We start from the raw sequence: 22,493 nt of genomic DNA on the forward strand, positions 1-22,493 counted from the left end.
GAGAGAGAGAGAGAGAGAGAGAGAGAGAGAGAGAGAGAGAGAGAGAGAGAGAGAGAGAACAGGACAGTATGCAGTGTCTATAATGACAATGCCACTCACAGGTCCCTGGTGCTCTGCTGCTGCCACTGTGTCTTACTCACCAATGCCCGCCCCTTCCGGTTTGCACTGTGAGCTCCCCCCCCCCCCCTTCCAATCTGCACTGTGAGCATGGTTAGGTAAGGTTTGCTCCCCATGCTGCTTTGATGATGTTAGTTGTAGACGTAGCCACAGTTCCAGAGTTACCACTAAAGAGGGCTTTAGGGTTTTCTCAGGTTCAGGGGAAAAAAAAAATCATTTTTCTTTGTTTTGTCTCATGTGCATTGAGAAGTGGAAATCTGGCCCATCCCCTCCTTAGGAGCCATACAAGCTTGGTCCCCAGACCTCCAGGAAGCTTGTCATCCTCCTTGTCTGGTCTCGGCTTGACCGCGTCTCCTCAGTGGGTGCTGCAGAGACTGTGGTCCTATTAGAGATAAGGCAGCCTTTCAGGTTTCCATAGTCGGTACAGAGAGGAGGCTCCACCCCACCCCTGCTTCTTCCTCGGTTCTGAGGACTTCACATCTGTGCTGTCAAAGTGCGTTGTGTTTACGCGTGTACACCCAAAGAATCCATACATCTGCAGACTTGCACGAAGTCATGTCTCCATCACTGAATTCCCTCATTGGTGACAGCTTTTATTCTTTAAGTGATGGCTGTGGATTTTACCACTATTTTCTTCCATGTGATATTTCCACAGTTTTCTAATAAGATTGGGTGTTCATAGAGTCAGTTAGATTCTCTACATTGATCAGAAGTCAGGATTGAATTCCAGAAGTACGTTTGTTCTGTTTGTCATGTATAGAAACATGTTTATGCATATGCATTCTATCTGCCTGCCTGCCCATCCATTTACCATCTATCTATCTATCTATCTATCTATCTATCTATCTATCTATCTATCTATCTATCTATCTATCTATCTGCTGCGCACCATGCCCCCGTGTCTGCGCTCTGTGCGCTTGGCACCCTGTTCGCCAGCTTCGGGCAAGGGGGCTGGAGGTTAAAATACACAGACACACACAGACAGAGAGACAGCGACGGGTCATCCTTGAATTCCCCAAGAATGCCTCCTTTATTGTGTTCAGGGGCAGATTATATAGAGAAAGGCACGCCCCAGCCAAACCCACCAGAAACCACTCTCCTGCCATCAGGAACTCCTGAAGGTCTCGTGCTCAGAGCACCTGAAGGCACTCAGATCAGGGGATTGCAAGAAATTCAGGACCTGGGGTCTCACTGCTCCCAACATCTATCTATCTATCTACCTACCCATCTATCTCTCTCTCTGATATATCCATCCATCTCCATCCATCCATCCATCCATCCATCTGTTTGTCTGCCTATCTATCTATCCATCTAATATTTACATCCATTTCCGTCACCCACCTACCTATCCATCTATCCGTCTGTCCATCTATCCGTCTGTCCATCTGTCCGTCTGTGTGTCTAACTGTCTATCAATCCATCTATCTGTCTGTCTAATCTATCCATCCATCTCCATCACCCACCTTCTCATCCATCCATCCATCCATCCATCCACCCATCCACCTGTCTGTCATCTATCTACTTTAGAAGTAAAATAACAACGTAATGTACTGTCCAATTTTCTGAGGCTAGCAGGAAGGAGGGAAGGAATTATTAAAGAGGAAGTGGAGCTAGGATTCCATTTAACCCCTTCTGTTTTCTATGTGTTCGTGAGTCTGTCCATTTCTTTTACCCTAGGACTTTATTTGGAGCCCTTCACTTGCACCTTGGAGGAGCACCCGAAGGTCCAGCTGGCACCGGAAAGACAGAAACAACCAAGGATTTAGCAAAAGCTGTAGCCAAGCAATGCGTCGTTTTCAACTGCTCCGATGGGCTGGATTATCTGGCTTTAGGAAAGTTCTTTAAGGTATGAGTCAGCCCCTCATCTCTTTACAGTGGGTTGCTGATCAGAGCCGGAGAGGGGTTATAAAGAGATGTAAAAGCAGTGTAACTATGCCTTGTAAACATAGAAGTCATAACAGTCTAAGCAAGTCCCAAGCATGAGCTTTGCCTCCCTCCGGGCCCTGCTGTGGTGGTCACTTCCTGACTGTTCCTCAGTGGTCTTAGATGGACAAGTGCTACTAGGCTCTTTGGGAACTCTGACTACAAAATGGTCTCTCTGGCAACAGACGTCGGGTCGCAGATAGGGTTGTTACCACTTCTTCTTTTTAAAAAAAAGCAAATAAAGTTTGCTTTAAGTGGGATCTTTAAATATATTGGGCAGATACAAGGTTGAGAACCACTGACTGTGTAAAGGCTGTGGTGTGGAATTCCAAAGATTTCTATCACCTCTGTGTTGTGTTAGCTCTGGTTTCAGGATTTACTAATTGACTATGACCCTGTCTCCTGTGAAGACTAAAGCTTATACTGCATCATTACTTATTGGTAATTTCTTCTCTGAAGAGTTACCGATCTTTGATATGCATGGAGTTTATGTTCAGTGCAAACCCAGGGTCAGTATTAGTGCCTCTCTGGCTCTGTGCAAGCGACTTAGCATCACATGTAGGACAGCCTTGGTCTCCCTGCATCTAAAGCATCTTTAAAGTACCAAAGGTCACTCTTGGCACATACCAGATACATCGTGAGATGCACACACGCTCATGCACACACGCATGCGTACACATACAATCCACAACATTTGTGCTCAGTTGATACTTAACTTTTATGTCTTAAATTTTAAATCTAAGTTTAAACATAATTGCTCATTCTTATTTTAGCGTTGTTCTTGTGACTAGACAGCAAGTAGTTGTGAGGCGATCCATTCTTAGGATTGGAAACTGGGCCTTGAATGTTGGCTATTTGGGTATTCGGATTACAAAGCAGTCTTTCTGGCAATGGAAGTCATGTTGCATAGAGGGTTATTACAAACCATTCTTTAAAAATAGCAAATAAAGTCAACTTGTAAATAAAAAGCGAAGGCCTAGAAATTATAGGTATACCTCTACACGCCTTCAGTTATAGCCAGAGTAAAGGCAATAAATTGGAAAGTTTTCCAGTTGATCAAACCCTTCATTCACCTAGAATAATGAATTAGTAATGAAAAATGAGCAGTCTTTAAAGATAACGGCGAATAAGCAATTTCCTTGATGGGATATTAAATCCCCGAAAAGATCAGGTGGGAACGCGCCATTTCGATGTGATGATGTTCAATCAGATAAAGTTGAAAATTTTATTCTCCTTCCCTCCCAGGGACTGTTATCGTGTGGAGCCTGGGCTTGCTTTGATGAGTTTAACAGAATTGATTTGGAAGTACTTTCTGTGGTCGCCCAGCAAATCCTTACCATCCAGAGAGGTACTGAGTTACGCTATCTGTACAGCATGCAAAGGCAGACAAAAAGCGGGGAGCAGCGAGCGCCCCAACCTGCGTGCATCTGTGGCCCCGCTAAGCTGCTGACCTTGTGCTTGCCCACAGGTATTAATGCAGGCTCAGAACTGCTAGTGTTTGAAGGAACAGAGCTGAAACTCGACCCCACGTGCGCTGTCTTTATAACAATGAACCCCGGGTATGCCGGGCGCTCAGAGCTGCCGGACAATCTGAAGGTACGAAGGGTGTAACTGTGACTTCTGTTTCTTTGTCACGATTTATGAATGCAAAGAAGAGAATGTGTAAAGATATTCAGATAAATATGGAGAACATGAGGATCACCAAGTTTTTATAGTTTTAAAATAGCATTGATTGTAGCAAATGAACAAAGAGAGAAATATACCAGCAACTCTTATTTTATTCTATCCTTCCAGTTTAATATGCATTTTATAGTGTTTAAATCCAGCACTTGTCTATAGGTGGTGGGTTTCTTTTTAACTTAATTTAAATGCATGATGAACATGAACATGTCCCCGTATTTATAACCGTGACTCAGACTATAACTAAGTTTGCTGAGTGGTCACACTGAGGACATTTAGGTGGCTTTCGGTTCTTGCCTTACAGACAGGACCCCCGCAGGCTGTTCTTGATTAAGGCTCGTCTCTACGGAAAGACACCCTTAGCTGAGTCAGCCACCTTCAGCACAGCGTGAAGCCGTCAGCCTCCTTTTCCACCCCCAGATCCTATTAATACACAGCCCTGTTCCTGCTTTGTTTTGTTTTGTTGGTTTGTTTTTTTATAAGGGGCAAAACGTTGTCCTCGTTGAACAGAACAAAGCTCCCTCCTTAAAAACGTAACTTTTCAATTATTAGTAAATACCCTTTTTTTTTCTACTCGTGTTTGTTCTCCTTTTCATAAACTCCCAGGTGAACTGCATGTTTATGGATCATGCATAAAGAACGATGATTGTTGGAGAATAGTACATTAATACTTGTCGACCCCAAACCAGGTTTTCTGACTAATTCCTGTATGCCTTCCCCTGGTCGCCTGTGCGCAGGAACAGCTCCCCCGACGATTCCAGTTGCCACCAAATATTTTGGCATTTCTATTTTATGCTCCCCGTCCCCCCCCCCCCGTGTGCTATATCAATTTAACACTTTGCCTTAGTGAAGGAGAGAGTGATTTCAAAATGAGAATGGAGGGCTGGAGAGACTGTTTAGTGGGTAAAGGTGCCTGTCCCAAGCCAAGAACCCAAGAGCAGGACCTTCTAGGAGAAGAGAGAGAGAGAACCGACTCCCCCAAGCTGAACTCTGACCTCCACGTGCAGGTTATAGCACGAGTACCTTCCCAATAAGTAAACATTGCCCAATTTAAAGGAGGGGAGTGGTGAGTCCTTTACTACGCAGGGCTCCGTGACTTCTCTTTGAACTTTTGTTCTCAAAAGCTCTCTCTCCCCCAGCTCTGTTCCACAGCCCTTGGTGGGTGTTCTTTTATTCAGTGGGGCCAACCTGAATGCACAAATAGTCTTAAAAACAGGAAGGCAAAATTCTGTGAGGAACTGGTCATAAGAGGCTGGCCGACTTGGTTGGCTGGATGTCCCAATGCCTGGTGTAGGCCCCCCATGGCGCGTGTTGAAGTTATAGGCAGATACTTGCCCTGAGGTATCTGGGGTGTTGCACTAAGCTAAGTCCCTGGCAGCTCCCTGACTTGGTGGCTGCTACTGTTCCTCCCTCTGGGCTGCCTTTGTGGCTGGCGTTGCTATAGAGACCTGTTTGCAAACACAGGAAAATTCCTAGCTGGGTGTGGTGGCCCTAGCCTGTTATCCAGTTTTTGGGAGGCTGAGGAAGGAGGATCAAGAATTCAAGGCCATTTTGGCTACTACCTGAGACCTTGTCTCTGAAGAAACAAAAGGAATTCCTAACAAGTCTGACGTGGGCTTTGAATTCCTTAAAAGGAAAGGAAAAAAGGGAAGGAGGCAAGGAGGGAGGGAAGAAGTGCTGGGTTCCAGAAAGCATCTTTGCCAGTCCTCACTACTACCCTTGAACCCTCTGCCTCTTCATCAACCCTCTTCTGTGACCGACCTCGCGATTTCTGTGGACTTTGTGCTATCCCGTTGGCACATCCTCTTCCCAGCCTCTTCTCTTTTGGGTGTGCTATTACGGCAGCTCTTTTGGCACCAGTGCCTTGTGACCCGGATACTACCAGGGCAGTACTACCAACGTCTTCCCCCAAAAGAAATCCAGTCATCAAATTCCAGATCAAAACACTACTGGGGAGCTGGAGAGGTGGCTCGGGAGTTAAGAGCACATCTGTTCTTGCAGAGGGCCAGAGTCTGTTTCCCAGGACTCTCGCTGGGTGGGCTGGGTAGCTACAGGAGGCCCAGTGTTTTCTTCTGGACTCAGGAGGGACATGCACTTACTAATAGGTTTTCTGCCTCCTTCCCCCATAATAAGTTTCTCCGAGGACACAGTAAGCCAGATCAAGGCAAACTGAAAAAGTATAATAACAGGTATGTTGAGCAAAACAACTCCCAGAGAACTCACTGGTGTCAGAGAATTAGGCCAGAGAGGTCATGCACCCAAGCCAGGGCAGGAAAGTTTTATAGGTTGTAGGGGAGGGGTGATGACGTGTCCACCACAAGCTGGGTTTGTGCCCAAGTGTGGTTAGAAGCTCAATGCTTAGGCAGGGACTTGGGCTGCTGGCAGCAACAGGAGAGGAAGTTTCAGTAATCACCGAGAATGTGGAACTTGTCTTGAGTGCTTGTCCTTTGTTGTCTGCGTGGGCAGGGTTGGCAAAGAGACAGAAATGGGGGCAGTGTGGGGGCCAGCCAGAGGCTCCATACAAACACATAGGCACAGACTCAGACACAGGCACACACATCCATGTAATTAAAACGGAAAAATAAATCTTTAAGAATGCTGAGCTCTTTTTGTCTACAAAATAAAGCAAATTTCCTGCCATTTCCCTGTTTATCACCAGGATCTCATTAGCCTCCGAATGCCCTGTGTCTTTCTGCACACTGTTGGCTCTCCGGAGTGTTCTCCTTAGCTTAGTTCTCCGTGACACGTGAATTCAGGGTCTGAGCTAACAGGGGACTGCTTATCATACACAGAGTTCAGAAACGGTATGGGCTGTGTCCTGAACCCTCACAAGCCCACCCTCTGTTAGTCCCTTGGAGATGCCTCTCCTGGGTCTCTCTTCCTCCTGGGCTGCTGGTGGCCAGCCCCACAGACTTCACAGTTGATGAACTCAGTCTGCCTGCAGCTGCGGGGCCATCGGCTTCTTTGTTTTACAGTGTGTGTTGTGTGCTCCTCTGTCTCAGGAAACTCTGGGCATCGAGCCTATGGCCACAGGCCACTTTTGTTCTCTCAAACATGAGTCAGGCACCAGTCTCTATCCCTCCAAATTCAGGAATGCCTCCCAACTGCTCCTTGTACTTGGGGATGGTGTGGAGAGTTGCGGGTCTCAGTAACAGCGGCTCCCATCGAAGGGAATATTTTCACACATCCCCACCTCCTTACCCCCCAAACACTTTGCCATCTACTAGAAATGAGAAGGTTCAATGTCTCTGGATGTCTCCTTTGTAAATTGCATACACGATAGCTTACATATTTTGATAACTGATAAGCATTTTGTGTGGAAAGAATCCCATTGTAGCTCTCTTGTTACATCTGGATAAACCTGTAATTTCTTGAACACTTCCCCACTTCAGAGGAGCTATATTTTAGGTTAAAAATACTCTAAAGAACCGTTTCTCAAGATCGCTTCAGAATAGTTTTTAAATAGGCCTATTCCAGATCTGCTGGCGCAAGAAAGCCAGTATCTTGGCACGTATGTCCCACGTACACAGCTTCCCAGAGAGGGTATCGTAGGAGCTTCCCTTGCAGCGTCTGAGGAAAACCCTTCACTACACTCAACCAACAACAAGCTCGTTCAAGGACAGCATGTCTGTGACGCGTCTTTCCAGGTTCTTAGAAATGGTAAAAACAAACAAACAAACAAAACAAAACAACATATTGCGTGAGGGTAGGTTTGTTTTTATTTTTGTTACATTGATACGCACACTCAAGGCCTGTAGTTCCCCTTACAGTGCCTTCTAGAAATGGAGTAGGCCTTGCAGGGCCTCAGCTCCATCCAGTATTTCTGCTGAAATAAACACAGAGGATCGTACTCACATCAACGTCAGCTGTGTGTTGCAGACATATTAGCATTGGTATGTTAGCAAGGGCTTTGCGTCATTAATTCAAAAAAGTAATTGAGAGCCCACCACTTGGAAGGGTTGCCATAGGAATAACAAAGTTCTTCAGTAATTTTTTTCTATTGGTATATAGTGGTCTAGAGTCAAAGTTATTGCTCAGCTACAGTTTTTTACACTGTATATGTTTGCAAGAAAGTAACGCTTTAATTAAAATTTATTAAGGTGAGCCCTGATGGGCTAATATTAGTGCACTAGTGTTCTAAACGTAAATTTCACATTTATTCCCTAAAATCTGTTTATATTTTCTTACCATCACATGGCATTTAGTTGTTGAATAGTACTTAAAATTACGAGTATAAATGGCCTTTATAACTTGCAGAGTTATTGATCTTTACCGTCATCATCCAGGACTTTGCGGTGTTCTCTGCGCTGTGTGTTCAGCGTTTGCAGAAGGACTGGTCAGGTTTGCACAGGCTCAGCACTCAGAGTCAGGGCTCTGGCTGTCTCAGAACACCTCCTTTCCTTAACGCAGTCTCGTGGCTGGGGCAGCTGAACACCTCTGGCCCGTGAGGAAGCTGGAGCCCTCGAGAGCCTGACGGGAAGCCAGGCTCCAGCCGCAGAGCTCTGTCTCAGCCTGGAGGAGAGACCTGGTCTGCTTGCATCCTAGCCGGCCGGTGTTCTCCTTCCCACACCGTGCTGCTCTCCACGAAGATCGCGGAAAAACTGATTCTGGACAGTCAGAAAGTGCAGGTTATCCAAAGGCAGTGGCATGTGTATTACATATGTCTTAATGGGACACCAAATTTAATTACTTCATCTATATGACCTGAATATGGTGGTTAATGTATTTAAATAACAAACATCATTAACAAGTATGAAATGACTGTAGAAAAGCAATTAAGAACCATAGCACTTTATTAAACAAGAGCAGGATTGCTTTCTTACGCCCTCTGAAAGGCCTTTCTTATGTCCCCTAGGCTCTCTTTAGGACAGTGGCAATGATGGTCCCTGACTATGCCATGATTGCTGAGATCGTCCTGTACTCCTGTGGCTTTGTCACAGCTCGGCCACTGTCTATAAAAATTGTGGCCACCTACCGCTTGTGCTCAGAGCAATTGTCCTCTCAACACCACTACGACTATGGGATGCGAGCCGTGAAGTCCGTGCTCACCGCTGCTGGCAACCTGAAGGTAGAACAAAGAACCCTGACTCATTACATTCCTAGCCGTAAATTTTAGAACCGAGCATCTTCACTAGAGTTCTAGGTTGGATTCACAATTAGCTGAAAAAAAAAATTAAGTAAATAACGTTGAAAATATTTTATAATGTTATATGAAACTGCACACAGGTAATTCTTAGTGTTTGAGTTCAAATATATGGAGTTAGTAAAAGCCAAAGAATACAGTCACTTGTCATCAAGAAATGTTTTGAAGGTTTTCTATTTATGTAACATGTAGGGAATAATGCATAAATTAATAACTATATGTAAAACCCTAAGCATCATTGCTTATGTAATTGCCAGTTGTGATCACCTGTGAACTATTTATAATAGTTCTCTATATAGCTCTCTCTATATAACTATATTATATATAATAGTAACAGTGATAAAATGTTTGCATTTTAAAATTGTGCATAAATACATGAAAACAGCAGATAATTCAGGACGTGGCTGACTTCTCTCTAAAAGTAGAACCCTGATAAAGCTACATATTAGTTCTTTATGAAGCCAAGATAAGTGATTGTTCAAAACAAATCCCAAAAAATGTGACCTTGGAGTTTACAAAATGTTTATGTGCACAATTTGTGGAAGATACAAATTTTAAGATACATCCCGCATGATTGGAAACAATGGCTTGCATTTTTATCCTCTCTCATAATGCTATCAAGACCTCTGATATATAGCGGCGATATAATATTTCATATTAGCCTAACATAACTTCAAGTTATTGTTTGTTGCAATAAACACAAGTGCCCGGAAGCAACGATTTGTACTGCCCTGGCTTGTCAGGATTACTTTGTAGCCAGATAACGGGAGAGATAATGCATTGTCCTCGTGCAGGTCCGTGCCGGAATCTCGACTGCAATTGAGCTGTAAATGTTGGGCTGCAAATGAATCCCGAAAATGAATCCTATCACTCTTTGTTACAAGCTCATTTAGAATTGCGGGGCGGTTTGGCTTGAATATTTTCAAGTTTCTTTCTGTTCCACCCAGAGACAATTTAAGCATTTGCTTCAAAACAATAGCCTCACGAATAAATAGAAATGGATTCTGACACTTCAGAATTCACTATCTCTTTCATTGCTCACCAACAAAGTCCGGATGAGCAAGGCTAACTTTGACCTCTGGGAGTTCTGGAGGCCCAGAGGCTGGGATTGACAGCCAGTCAGACACTTAAGGCCACCCACTTGATAAAGAAAAGGCTAGTGCTCCCCCTACCCGTTTCTGTGTGTGTCTCTTTTTTTGGTAGAAATTTTTTGTGAAAAACAAGAGAATATTCTAGGAAACAAAAGACACAGGGGAACTTCTGAATTAGATGTTAAGTGAGTATTGGGTTTCAGAGAACTAATTCTCAGGCGAGATGGGGAGGGCACTAAGTATGTGAATCATAATGTAGGCATGAGGAGCAAGTCTGGAGTTCCAACAGTTTCAGTCAATATTGGGTATGCACAGACATCCCGAGTTTACAGTTTCTCATGGACTCTTTAGTTGACAGGGTCGTTCCCTCGCCACCTCCACTATGGAGCTTGATAACTCTGTGGCGTGGGAACAGACAGCCCGTAGGTAGCCAGCAGGCCCCGGGACACTCATCTTATCCACCCCACTCGCGACATTCCTCATCCTGATTTTCACAAAACCAGCCCACTGGGGGTCTTGAACAAGCAAGTTCTACCAATAAGGAGGCGGTGACCAATAAGGAGGTTCTCGAGGTATTGAATTCCTGGTCCCCAATCCGTCATCGCCATAGCCATGGGAATGCACTCAGTGCTGGCTCCCTTCGTGCAATAGGGAGGTCCGTGAGTTTAAACAGCAGTTTCTGTAATGAAAACACCAGCAGGATTTTGTTCAGATCGTTCACAGTCACGGTGCATTTGCATACAGACCAACACGAAAAGGTGTCCGTGACAGAAATCCTCATCCCTGTATTTTCTTTTAGCTGAAGTACCCGAATGAAAACGAAGAGATTTTGCTACTTAGATCTATTATTGATGTCAATCTGCCGAAGTTTTTATCCCACGACTTGCCGCTCTTTGAGGTGAGAGCCCCTATTCCCGCGTGCTGGGACTCTCCCAGGGGTGCAGTCAGCGCCAGGAGTCTGCACAGCTTTCCGCGGGAACATCAGTCAAGGAAAGCAGGGGCATGTTCAGAGGAATGTGGACCAGCCCTGCTGGTACTTGAAGTGTGTTTACCTGGGGTGGTTGCTCCTGATACTTTTAGCCACATAATATTTTTTGCTCTTCTTTACTACACAAGAATGACGAACATACAAAAGTTATGAAATATTTGCCATAAATTCCATGTGAATGTAGACTCTAGGTTGCAAAGTTCTTTGGCTAGCACATCACTGAATTCTTAGCACTTGATAAAATAAGAATTAAATTCCCTTAAAAGAATACAGGGACTTTTGTGAAATTGTATATTCAGGATGATTTTTCATAAGCAACAAATTTGAAAAGCTTGCTATATTTTAAGATTAGATGGTCGACTGTTGTGGGGAGGGTGCACGCCTTTAATCTCAGCACTCAGGAGGCAGAGGCAGGCGGATCTCTGTGAGTTCGAGGCCAGCCTGGTCTACAGAGTGAGTTTCAGGACAGGCTCCAAAGCTACAAAGAAATCTTATCTCAAAATACCAAAAATAAATAAATAAATAGATAAATAAAATAATATTAGATTAAGAAAAGTTAGAAAACAGTTAATTTCTATAATCAATCTGTATCATTTTCTTTGTCTGCAAGAGTCCATAGGAACATTGGCTCCTTCTAAATGGTAGTTGCTATTTCCCTGTGTGTAAAGGTTGAAGGAACCATGATAGGAAGATAAAAAAAAAAAAGCTTCCACAAGTTGCTCCCATAGCAACCACGTTACATCACTTTGAAAGGAACTCTCCTTAGTGTTTAGACTTGGCACTGCACATATCTTAATGGAACAAACCAACAGGGGAAGATTTCAAATGTTCCCCCTAAAGTCCCTCCCCCCAATCCCCTTGGTGCTGGAACATGGAACAGATTTTGCAGGAACAAAAGCTGCATTTTCTCCCAGAAGGTGGGAGTGTGTGTCATGGGATGTGTTCACATCTGGCAGTGTATCTGTGGAACAAATGTTTAGACAGCACTCTCTCAAGTAGAAGATGCTTGACAATTTCCTGCATCACACAGCTCCATGTCCTATGAGACACACTCCCACCTACACACAACACCAGACGTCTCCAGAGCTCTCTCACAGAGACAAGCAGAGGGATGGGTATGTCTAGTCTTTACCCAACAGGAGAGTCTAGGCTATTTTTTGGTTTTGGTTGTAAAGCACTAGATAACAAAATTTTCCGAGTTGTCTGCTTCTTCTAGGGATGTGCTCAAAAGTACTGATCACCGTCATGTGAATGGTAACGTTATGTAGAGACCATTACTTATAGACAGAGTTTCTGTCCCATCTGGTCCCACAGGCATTCATTCCCAAAGAAACACACAGAGGCTTATATTATATTATAAACTGTTTGGCCTATTAGCTCAGGCTTATTAATAACTAGCTCTTGCAACTTAAATTAACCCATAATTCTTGCCTATTTTTTAGCCATGAGGCTTTGTACCTTTTATCAGTGAGGCATTCTCATCTTGCTTGCCCTTTCTTCTTCCCAGAATGCTAGTTTTGCTGCCCACCCATACTTTCTGCCTAACCACTGGCTAATTAGTGCTTTATTAAACCAGTACAAGTGACAAATCTTTACAGGGTACACAAGCATTATCCCACAATAACTGCATTTCACTATCATTCATTCTTTATCATTTATGTCATTTACCATGACATACTGTGTGAGTGTGTGTGTGTGTGTGTGTGTGTGTGTGTGTGTGTGTATACACACACCAGGGATCAAATGATCAGATCAGGATCTTAATTGCATTAAGCACACATCTACACTGAAGTATGACCCCAGCCTGGACCACGCACTGCTGGCACAAGTATCATGCGTGTGATGCCAGCTTGGGTCACATGGCAAATTACAGGCCAGTCTGAGACACAAGCAAAAGCCTTCCCTTCTATATCTCCTGTTCCAAATGGCAATCAGGAGCAAGTGGTGTCATCACCCCATTGTATGGTAAAGACACACAGGACAAATAGCCTGTGTGTGTGGCCTGTGCCTGAGGGCAGGGACTCTAGCCAGCCAGGCTGCACTCTCAGTCACTCTCTGCATAGCAGCCTTTGCTCCAAGGGAATTTACTGGATTAGACGAAGGCGTGACTAAATTGGCAGCTCAAATTTTAAAGTGTAACTCGAGCATATGTAAGTGCCTCTGAAATTTCACTTTCACGTCCAGATTTTTAAAAATAGTCATTTCTCACACAAGTTGAGGAGTTTATAAAATAGGTTTACAAGTTTATAAAGGTTAATGTGGGAGTGTCATATCAATCTGTTGATTTCATTGGCTGAGCAATAAAGAAACTGCTTGGCTGGCCCTGATAGGTTAAAGCATTGGTGGGAGTAGTAAACAAAATAGGATGCTGGGCAGAAGAGGAAGTGAGGTCAGACTCTGCTCTGCTCCCGGAGAGACCGGACAGCTCTGCTCTCTGGAGCAGAGACACCAGGATAAACGGAGGCTAGACCCTTCCCGGTAAGCGCACCTTGGGGTGCTTACACACATCATTAGAAATGGGCTAGTCCAGGTGCGAGAATTAGCCTGTAAGGGCTAGAGTTCATGGGCCAAGCAGTTCTTAAATGAATACAGTTTGTGTGTTGTTATTTCGGGCATGAGCTAGCCAAGCGGCCGGGGTGTTGGGGACGCAGCCCCGCCGCCGCTCCTATTTCAACAAAAGGTTGTTTCTTAGACCTTGTCATTAGCTTTTTGTAATCATAGGCACTACATGAGGAATGACAAATCTCGCCAAACGCACCTTATGTGACTGTGTTAGCTTCCTAAGGTGGCTAAGGGGATGTCCTGCAAACTTGCAACACAACGCACTTGCTTGCTTCCAGTCCTGAAGCAAGAAGCGTGAAAGGAGAGTGTAGAGACCAAAAGGCATTATCTCAGTCCCTGTTCTATAGCTGTGAAGAGATACTGTGACCACAGCAAATCTCATAAAAAAAGCATTTAACTGAGGCTGGCTTACAGTTCCGAGGCTTAGTCCATGATTGTCATGGCAGGAAACACAGCGACATGGAAGCAGACATGGTGCTAGAGACGGCTGAGAGTTTTACATTCAGATCCTTAGGCAGCAGGAAGAGAGAGTGATGCTGGGCCTGGCTTGAGCGTTTGAAACCTCCAATCCCAGCACCAGTGACAGACTTCCTCCAACAAGACCACACCTTCTAATAGTCCCACTCCTTAGGAGCGTTGGGGCCCTTTTTCTTTCAAACCACCAGACATTTTTAGGGATTCTTTCCAGTTGTTCCTAGCCCTTGGTAGCTCCCTGCGATTTTGGATGTTTCCTGTCTGTGGTGGCTTTATGCTAATTTCATGGGAATCCATTGTCTCATGGCCTTCTTCACTGTGCCCAAGTATTTGTGTATCTGTCCTTTCTATCTCTCAGAGAGATAGCATCTTCCTTACCTCGTGTGATGTCTTAACCATCTACATGTGGAAACACAACTTTTCATAGAAGTCTTGTTCTGAGGCCCTGGGTAAACTCAAACAACCCATATAATACATGTGTGTACTAAAATTATGTCTGAACTGACTCTTGTATATGTAGGCAGCCTGGATCATAGCCAACTTTTCAAGATCCAGTTCTATAAAAGATACTGTCTTCACTGACTTGGCTTTGGTTTAGGTCCCTGGATACCTGGTGCTCATGTGTGAGTGGGTCAATTCACGGGCTGCTGGTTCTGTTCTGGTGGCATATTAGCTGCTTTTCACCAATATAGCAGTTCATAAGTTCAATAACCACATCATTTAAAACTTCCAATTTTTAAATTACTTCACAAAACTTCAGGATATAAATTTTCTACCAGAAGAAAAAGACTCAAACTGTTTCAGTAACCCCGGTCCCTCTATATTAAATGTAGATTTATAGTTGACTAATATAATACTATCTGCTTATGTCTTTGAACATAAATACATGCAATGTAAAATTCCCGTCTGTTATCAGGGAATTACTTCAGATTTGTTTCCTGGGGTGAAGTTACCAAAGCCAGACTACAATGATCTGCTGGCGGCCATCAAAGACAACTGCGCTGAAATGAATCTGCAAATGACCAAATTCTTCTCTGAGAAGATCCTCCAGATCTACGAGATGATGATCGTGCGCCACGGCTTCATGATTGTTGGAGAACCGTTCGGAGGGAAGACCAGCGCCTACCGTGTTCTAGCTGGAGCCTTAGGTGACATCTGCGAAAAGGTACTCGTGCCGTTAATGCATTCACTGGTCAGCGATTAGCTTTGTGCTAGAGCAGACACGCGGCTACTTTGAAATTTACTTCCCATGGGGACAGTGTAAAAATCACCACAAAGCGGAAATGAATCACAGATGATATAATGAGAAGGGAACAGCTGGAGAAAGGGCTCAGTGGTTAAGAGCACAGACTGCTCTTCCAAGGGTCCTGAGTTCAATTCCCAGCAACCACATGGTGGCTCACAGCCATCTGTAGAGAGGTCTGGTGCCCTCTTCTGGCCTGCAGGGGAGATATGGGAGAATTTGACAGGAGGAGATGGATGTGTATATGATCATATTTCATTGCGCATGTGTATAAAATTCTCAAGAATAAAAACTTTTTTAAAAAATTAGAAGGGAAAAATAAAGCAAGCAGTGAGTCCAACAACGCAAGATGAGTGTGCCACAAATCTGCCATTCAGTCCTGGATTGTTTTTTCAGTTAAAGGCAGCTCATTTTTTGTTTAATTAGTTTTAAATTGCGTGTGCATAAGTGTGTGTATGGAGTATACATACATGCATGACTACTCACATTTTTTCAAATTGTATTTTATTATTTATTTATGTGCATGTGTGTGTGTGTGTGTGTGTGTGTGCTTGATACCCTTAAGGGTGGAAAAAAAAGGGCGGCTGATTTCCCGAAGTTGGATTTGCTGGTGCTTGTGAGCCATAACACATGGGGACTGGGCACCAAACCCCAACCCTCTGCGAGAACAGCAGGCTCTTAGCTGCTGAGGAGTCTCCAGTCTCTTTGAGATGCTACACAAATGGGACTCCAGAGCTGTTGCTCCTTCCCTCCATCCTCTTGAGTCCTGCGGGGCTCTTACCTCGTACTTCAGTGTGCGGAGCCCCAGCGGGGCCTCTGATCAGGGCATCTTCACGGTGGAGTCTCTCTTCCAATGCATGTGAAAATATTTACTTGCCTTGTTTGCCTTGGGTTTGCTCTGTCTCGTCTTCTCAACGTCCTCTCTGTGTCCTCCCCGTGTGCCTGTAGCTCTGACTGCATTCTTAAGACACAGTTTTCATTTCTGTAGGTTGATGGCCTTGACGTTTAACCTTTTTGTTTACAATTCTTATACAATATATTCTGATCATGTTTTCTTTCCTCTGGCTCCTCCCAAATCCTCCCCATTTTCCTATGCACACAACTTCATCATCATCATCATCATCATCATCATCATCATCATCATCATCTCTCTCTCTCAAAAAAAAAATCCCAAAATGAAAATCCAAACAAGAAAAAATGTAATACAAAAAAAAACCAAAACAAAACAAAATCAAACAAACCCACAAAACATAACAACAAAACCGAAACAAAAGAAAAGAAAGCAACAGCAATATGGAGTTCATTTTGTGTTGGCCAACTACTCCTGGGCAAGGAAGGAGCTTGCCTGAGGGTGTGGTTCACATACCCAGTGACAAACATCGTGGGTCACTTCCTTTCCCTTTGCCAGCAGATATCAACTACAAATAGCTCCTCGGTCAGGGGTGGGAGCCCATGGTCGCTTCTATTTAGAGGGAAAACCAAGAAGATTCACATGTGGCGTCATAAATTGACGCCCTGCTTCTGTTCTCACGGTTCCTCTCTTCTCTTTCCTCTCCTCTTGTTCCTCCCTCCCCACTCTGCCTTCTTCTCTTACTTCCCTGCGTTTGACTTGCTTGTGTTTCTGCTACTGTTGCATTGTTCTGCCATCTAGTTGGTTTTCGCCACACACAAAAATCAAGTCTCTAACAGAACCAGGCACTGCTGAAGGGCTGACGGGCCTGCAGGTATGAACACGTCCTCTGGCCTCCTGTGAAGTCCGAATGGTTCTTCCGTTCTCTGGAGACCACAAGAGCGAGATGACCGCTTCTCTAGCTCCTACACTCGACCTACAGCTCCTCACCGGCATGTGGGCTAGACTCTGTCTTCAGAGTACGGTTGCCCATACTTCTCCATTGAGGAAATGTCACCGCAGAGCTCTTCCTGGCGCAGGGAGGAGAGCAAAGGCCGCGAGCTGAGCTTTGTCTTGTTATTTAAGGTGCTGTTTTCCACATCTGCTCTTTGATGTACTGGTTTGTGTCTGTCCACAGCTCGGGCAGGATTGGAAAGAACTGGGCTTGCTGTGCTGTTGTGCGGAGAATAAATGACTAAGTAGCTTCAGCACAGGGGGTTTTAAGGAAGTGAAAGTATTCTGTACGATGCTATAATGATGGGCACATGGGTAAAACCCACAGCGTAAACACTAAGTCAACCCTCAGTTATGTATATGTTATATATATATATACACACACATGTAATTATATGTTCATAATAGCGTATGTCCATACAGTCATTAGCGTGTGATGATAACAGTGTGTGTGTGTGGGGGGGGTAGCATCGTCAGCGAGGCAGAGGGAGGAAGATTCGGGAAGCCCTGCACTTTCTATTCAATTTCCTGTAAATTTGAGACTGCTCTAAAAATTAATTCCCTTAATTTAAAAACAAGGCTTATATGCCCCAAGGGTGCCAACATGTCCTATAATAATGCCACAGAGCCAGGGTTCCGGCCAAAACAGGCAATTTGCTAATATTAAGGTTTTGGCTCAGTGGGAAGTCTCTATCATGCCCTGTCTTTATGTTCTCCCAGAGAACATTTTGTAGCAAGGGTCAGCAGATTACAGCCCACAGGCCAAATGCAGCTGAGGTCTATTCTCGGGATGCCGATGAATTCAGAACGCTGATAACGGTTTCTGCAATTTTTTTTTTTAAACTGAAAATAGAAGAAGAACCCGGAAAGCCTACATGGTTCAGCGTGTAGGCCTTTACCAAAAACAGGTGTCAATATTTTTTCTGTAATTTCTGCTTTATAAGAATGAACACCGTTTACTAATTTACCCCTGTGTATTTTGTTATTTTAAAAAAAAATGTTACAGCAACCTCCAAAACTCGGCTTTTCAGTGGTTCATTGGCATTGCCAAGGAGATAGAAACAATCTCTTTTCACACAGCATACCCCCTGCTTTGGAACCCTATTAAGTCTACTCCTTCCTTCTGGCAGGGTCTCCGGAGGCTCACTAAGGTGTTTTGATGCACGCAATCACGTTTTCCATGAGGAGAGAACGTATCCTTCAATGCAAATAATGTTGGTTTTCCTCTTTCCCTAAGGGACTTATGGAAGAAAACAAGGTCCAGATAACTGTTTTGAACCCTAAGTCCGTGACCATGGGCCAACTGTACGGACAGTTTGACCTGGTGTCCCACGAGTGGTCCGACGGGGTCCTCGCAGTGAGCTTCCGAGCGTTCGCAGCGTCCCCGGTAAGAGCCCGCCTTCTCCAAAGGCTGCGCTGTGTCTTGTGACCGCGTCTGATCTTTTTCCAAGTTATTTCCACCTAGACTTCTGTTTTGACCTTAAGATGTTTATTGAGCACTGGGTTTTGATCCTACTGCACGTACTGGCTTTGTGGGAGCCTAGGCAGTTTGGATGCTCACCTTACTAGACCTGGAAGGAGGTGGGAGGTCCTTGGACTTCCCACAGGGCAGTGAACCAGTTCTGCTCTTCAGGCTGATGAGAGAGGGGGAGTTGATTGGGCGAGGGGGAGGGATATGGGAGGCGGGGGCGGGTAAGAGACAGAAATCTTTAATAAATAAATAAATAAATAAAACAAAAAACAAAACCCAAACAATTAAAACAATACAAAGACTGAAAAAGATGTTTAATGAGAGCGTGTTACTGGATGCTTTGGTATTTCTGTGAGGAACAAGGGTAGCACACGCAAGAACAACAGAGCCCGTGTTCCTGGGCACCTCTGACCCAGAATTGCCCATCAGACCTTGTGGGAGACAGTGACAGGTGACCAGCACCAGCAGCTAAGAGCCTGAGGGAAGGCTCTACGGAATGATCGCCCAGGGATAGAGAAATACTCCTCCTTGCTGCCCTCCGGAGTTTTGAGCACACAAACACCACCCTCACCGTGGACAGGGATGGCTCGACCCTGGGGCAGCCCACTAGCCTATGGAGTTGACCATGGGGACTGAGAATGTGTTAAGGACTTAAGTCTGTCCCCAGTGTAGCTTCCACTCAGATTAGCTGAAGGTAGGGGAAACATCACTTGCGTACATAAGCAGATAGAATTATAAGAGTCAGAAGGTTGGCTATTTTCTATACCGTGTGTATTTTCATATTTCTTAAATATTTGTCAGACTGTCAAGGTGATTTTATATTATATATACACAACACTAACGGTTATTATTACTGATGTACTGAGCTTTGTGTGGATGTCATATTGATTTTAATATCCTAGACCAGTGCTTCTCAAGCTGGGGGTCATGACCCCTGGGGAGGGGGTTGTGAAGACTCTAGGAAAACGGGTGTTTATATTGTGATTCATAACAGTAGAAAATTACGGTTCTGAAGTGGCAACGGAAGTAACTTTATGGTTGGGGTCACCACAACATGAGGAACTGTACTAAAGGCTCACAGTGTGAGGAAGGTTGAGGACTATTGCCCTATGGCATTATGAGACAATTCAGCCTAGGAGTGGAGTGTGTGTGTGTGTGTGTGTGTGTGTGTGTGTGTGTGTGTGTGAATTCATTCCATAGAAGGAAGAAAAAAATTTGAGCGTGGCACATAGAAGTCATTAACGCTACGAAAAACTTTCAGTAAAATTCATGATAAGAACGATCTATAAGACATGAAGAACGGGCAAATTTGAATGAACTTTCTGTTTTCCCTGTTCGTAGTATTTTCATTTCTAATATTTTGAAAGCATTTTACATATACTTAGTCTCGGGAATACTGAAAAGATTTAATCAAGGTAAGATGTTATCGTTTTTCTTGTCCACGCCTATGTAGGCTTTTCATCTATGCTTGTGTGTGCATGAGGTGAATATGTATGTGTGTATGTGTGTATGCATACATGCACGCACATGTGTGTGTATGCTTTATTTAAAGGGTACTTTTGATGTTTCCGTGGTAAGTCGACTCTCTTGGTCCTTTTAAATTTGGAGATAACATGACTAACTTGTTTGCTTGGTTCCATTTTGCCCTTCCCCCCGTCTGTGTATTCAGACTCCAGACAGGAAGTGGTTAATTTTTGACGGGCCGGTTGACGCGGTGTGGATCGAGAACATGAACACGGTGCTGGACGACAACAAGAAGCTGTGTCTGATGAGCGGGGAGATCATCCAGATGTCGCCGCAAATGAATCTGATTTTCGAACCCATGGATCTGGAGGTTGCGTCTCCTGCCACCGTAAGTTTGCAGCTTCGGCATCTGTCTGTGGATCACGCAATTTTCACAAATGTTTCTTTTCCCTCAGCAGCTCTTCCTTTAACTTGGATGTCTTTGTACATTCCGTCGTGGGTGCCACCTGTGACCCTGAAAGGAACAGGCATACCTGCTCACGTACCTTGACAGATTTAGTAATTCAGCCGTTTTTCTCTTTTATCTGGGATCTTTTCGCAAGATCACATGCGAAAACCGAGATCATAAAATTATATAAAATTCTTTGCTCCTACGAGGTTTGCATGAGGTAGGTGTCCTAAGTTATCTTAATGCCCGGCAAGAAGCCAGGTCTTGTGCGCCGGACCCCCTGCTCAACCTCATCAGATTCTGCTCCAGAATCTGCTCTACTGGGTTTTCTACCAATATGGGGAATCTGAGGCTTCCTAGAGCCGCTCACTGAAGTCAGTCCGTATGACAGGTGCTGCCTGTGGCCAAAGGAAGTTAATGATAAGGTTAGCAAAGGAACTAGTGATCTTTGTAACAACAACAACAACCAAAGAGAAATCCATGACTAGGTGCCTGGAATGAGGTGTATGTCATGTGACCCCCAACTTCCATCTGTAAGAAGGTATCCTCCAGTCTATGCTCACCCATCTCCTTGAGAAGATGTCCCTAGACTGACCTCAAGTGATGACTGCCCCTTACCTGTCCTGTGAGCAGACTTTGTTGCTAAGCGATGTGTGTCCTTCCAGGTTTCCCGGTGTGGCATGATTTACATGGAGCCCCACATGCTGGGTTGGAGGCCGCTGATGGTGTCTTGGATCAACACTTTGCCGCAGACAGTCAGCGTCATTCAGAGGGAGTTCATAGAAGGCTTGTTTGACAGAATGGTCCCTGTTTCTGTTGAATTCATTAGGAGGCATACAAAGGTAAGAGAAATGGAAGTTTTAAGATTTTTTTTTTAAAAAAAGGAAAACCTGAATTAAATATATTCATTTCGATGTGTTTTTTAAAGCTAATGTTTTTTTTTTTTTAGCAGGTTTGACAGGAGCTTTTTTTTTCCATTTTGATCTTTTTTTTCCCTTTTTGTTTTCTTTGTTGCAATTCTTTTCTGTGTGACTCACATGGGCCTGGAGCCCAAGGTTGGCCTGTAACATGCAGTCTCTCTGCCTTGGCCTCATAAGTGCTATGATTACAGGCATATGCCAACACTCTTGCTAAAACCTTAGCTCAGACTAAAATAAAAAGATGTGAATTCATACTGTTATTCTCGAAAAACATAAAAAGTGAAACATCTTAGAGTTTGAGCCAGTGTTATTGGTGCGATTATTCTCTCTTAAAAACGAGCAAATCTGAAAGGCTTACCTAACCCTGTGAAATAAAATATCCAAGATGTCAGCTCTCGTTTCTGGCGAGCAGTTGTATGTTTCATTTTCATGTGCATGTGTGTGCTTGCGCATGTGTACGTTTGTTTTCTCAAACAATCAAATCCTTGGTAGAAGGACAATAAAGGGAATAGGGACATCGTGGCAAGCACAGGAGAGGAAGAGCCCACAATATCTCGGGCAGTGGTGGAGGAATGGGAGATACTGGGTGTCCCCTGCGCTTTCAGAACCTTGGCTGGTACCTGTGTCTAAGACAAGCAGGAAGTGACCGTGCGCCAAACCATCTAAACAAGCATGCTCTGCCAGGCAAGAATACAGCAGTTTGTGTTTGTGTGCAGAATTTGTGTTTCCTTTTCCCTCAGATAATGTAAGTAAAGAAATGAATGTTCTGTGTCGTGGGCATGTACCTCGGCCATACAGCAAAACCAAACGTTCGTGTAAACGTCCCGACATCTTCCGATTTCTGTTCTTTCTAGAGAAGTTATGAATGGCTATTGCGGTAATAGGTGTCTGCCTAGGAAGGGCCCTTTACGTCTGAGTCTCCTATCCGTTGCAATCCCACGTCAGCCAGTCCCGGTGTCTTCACGTTTTATGAGGCTGGGTGGCTCAGTAGGAAGCCTGCCACTTCTGGTCTTCGGAGATGACGTCACAGGGCGAGGGGAGCAGCTCTGAAGGCTGGAACAGAGCTGCTGGAAGGGAAGCTAGTGGGTGCTACCGAGAACACTGTTCTAGGAGCAGTGTGTGCTCC

General features: G+C 44.4%; 1 protein-coding gene across 1 annotated transcript in view; it reads left to right on the forward strand.

Moving 5' to 3' along the window:
* The window catches only part of Dnah7 (dynein axonemal heavy chain 7), a 215,196-nt gene that overhangs the window by 82,733 nt on the left and 109,970 nt on the right, over positions 1-22,493 (forward strand). The window contains 9 exon segments of the mRNA XM_050159210.1: positions 1,795-1,963; positions 3,286-3,388; positions 3,509-3,636; positions 8,576-8,788; positions 10,754-10,852; positions 14,895-15,143; positions 18,302-18,451; positions 20,205-20,387; positions 21,113-21,289. Of these exon segments, the coding sequence (XP_050015167.1) occupies positions 1,795-1,963; positions 3,286-3,388; positions 3,509-3,636; positions 8,576-8,788; positions 10,754-10,852; positions 14,895-15,143; positions 18,302-18,451; positions 20,205-20,387; positions 21,113-21,289 (1,471 nt within the window).

This window comes from Alexandromys fortis, unplaced genomic scaffold (genome assembly GCF_014885135.2).
Source record: "Alexandromys fortis isolate MF-2015 unplaced genomic scaffold, M_Fortis_MF-2015_v1.1 scaffold_65, whole genome shotgun sequence".
Taxonomy (NCBI): Eukaryota; Metazoa; Chordata; class Mammalia; order Rodentia; family Cricetidae; genus Alexandromys; species Alexandromys fortis.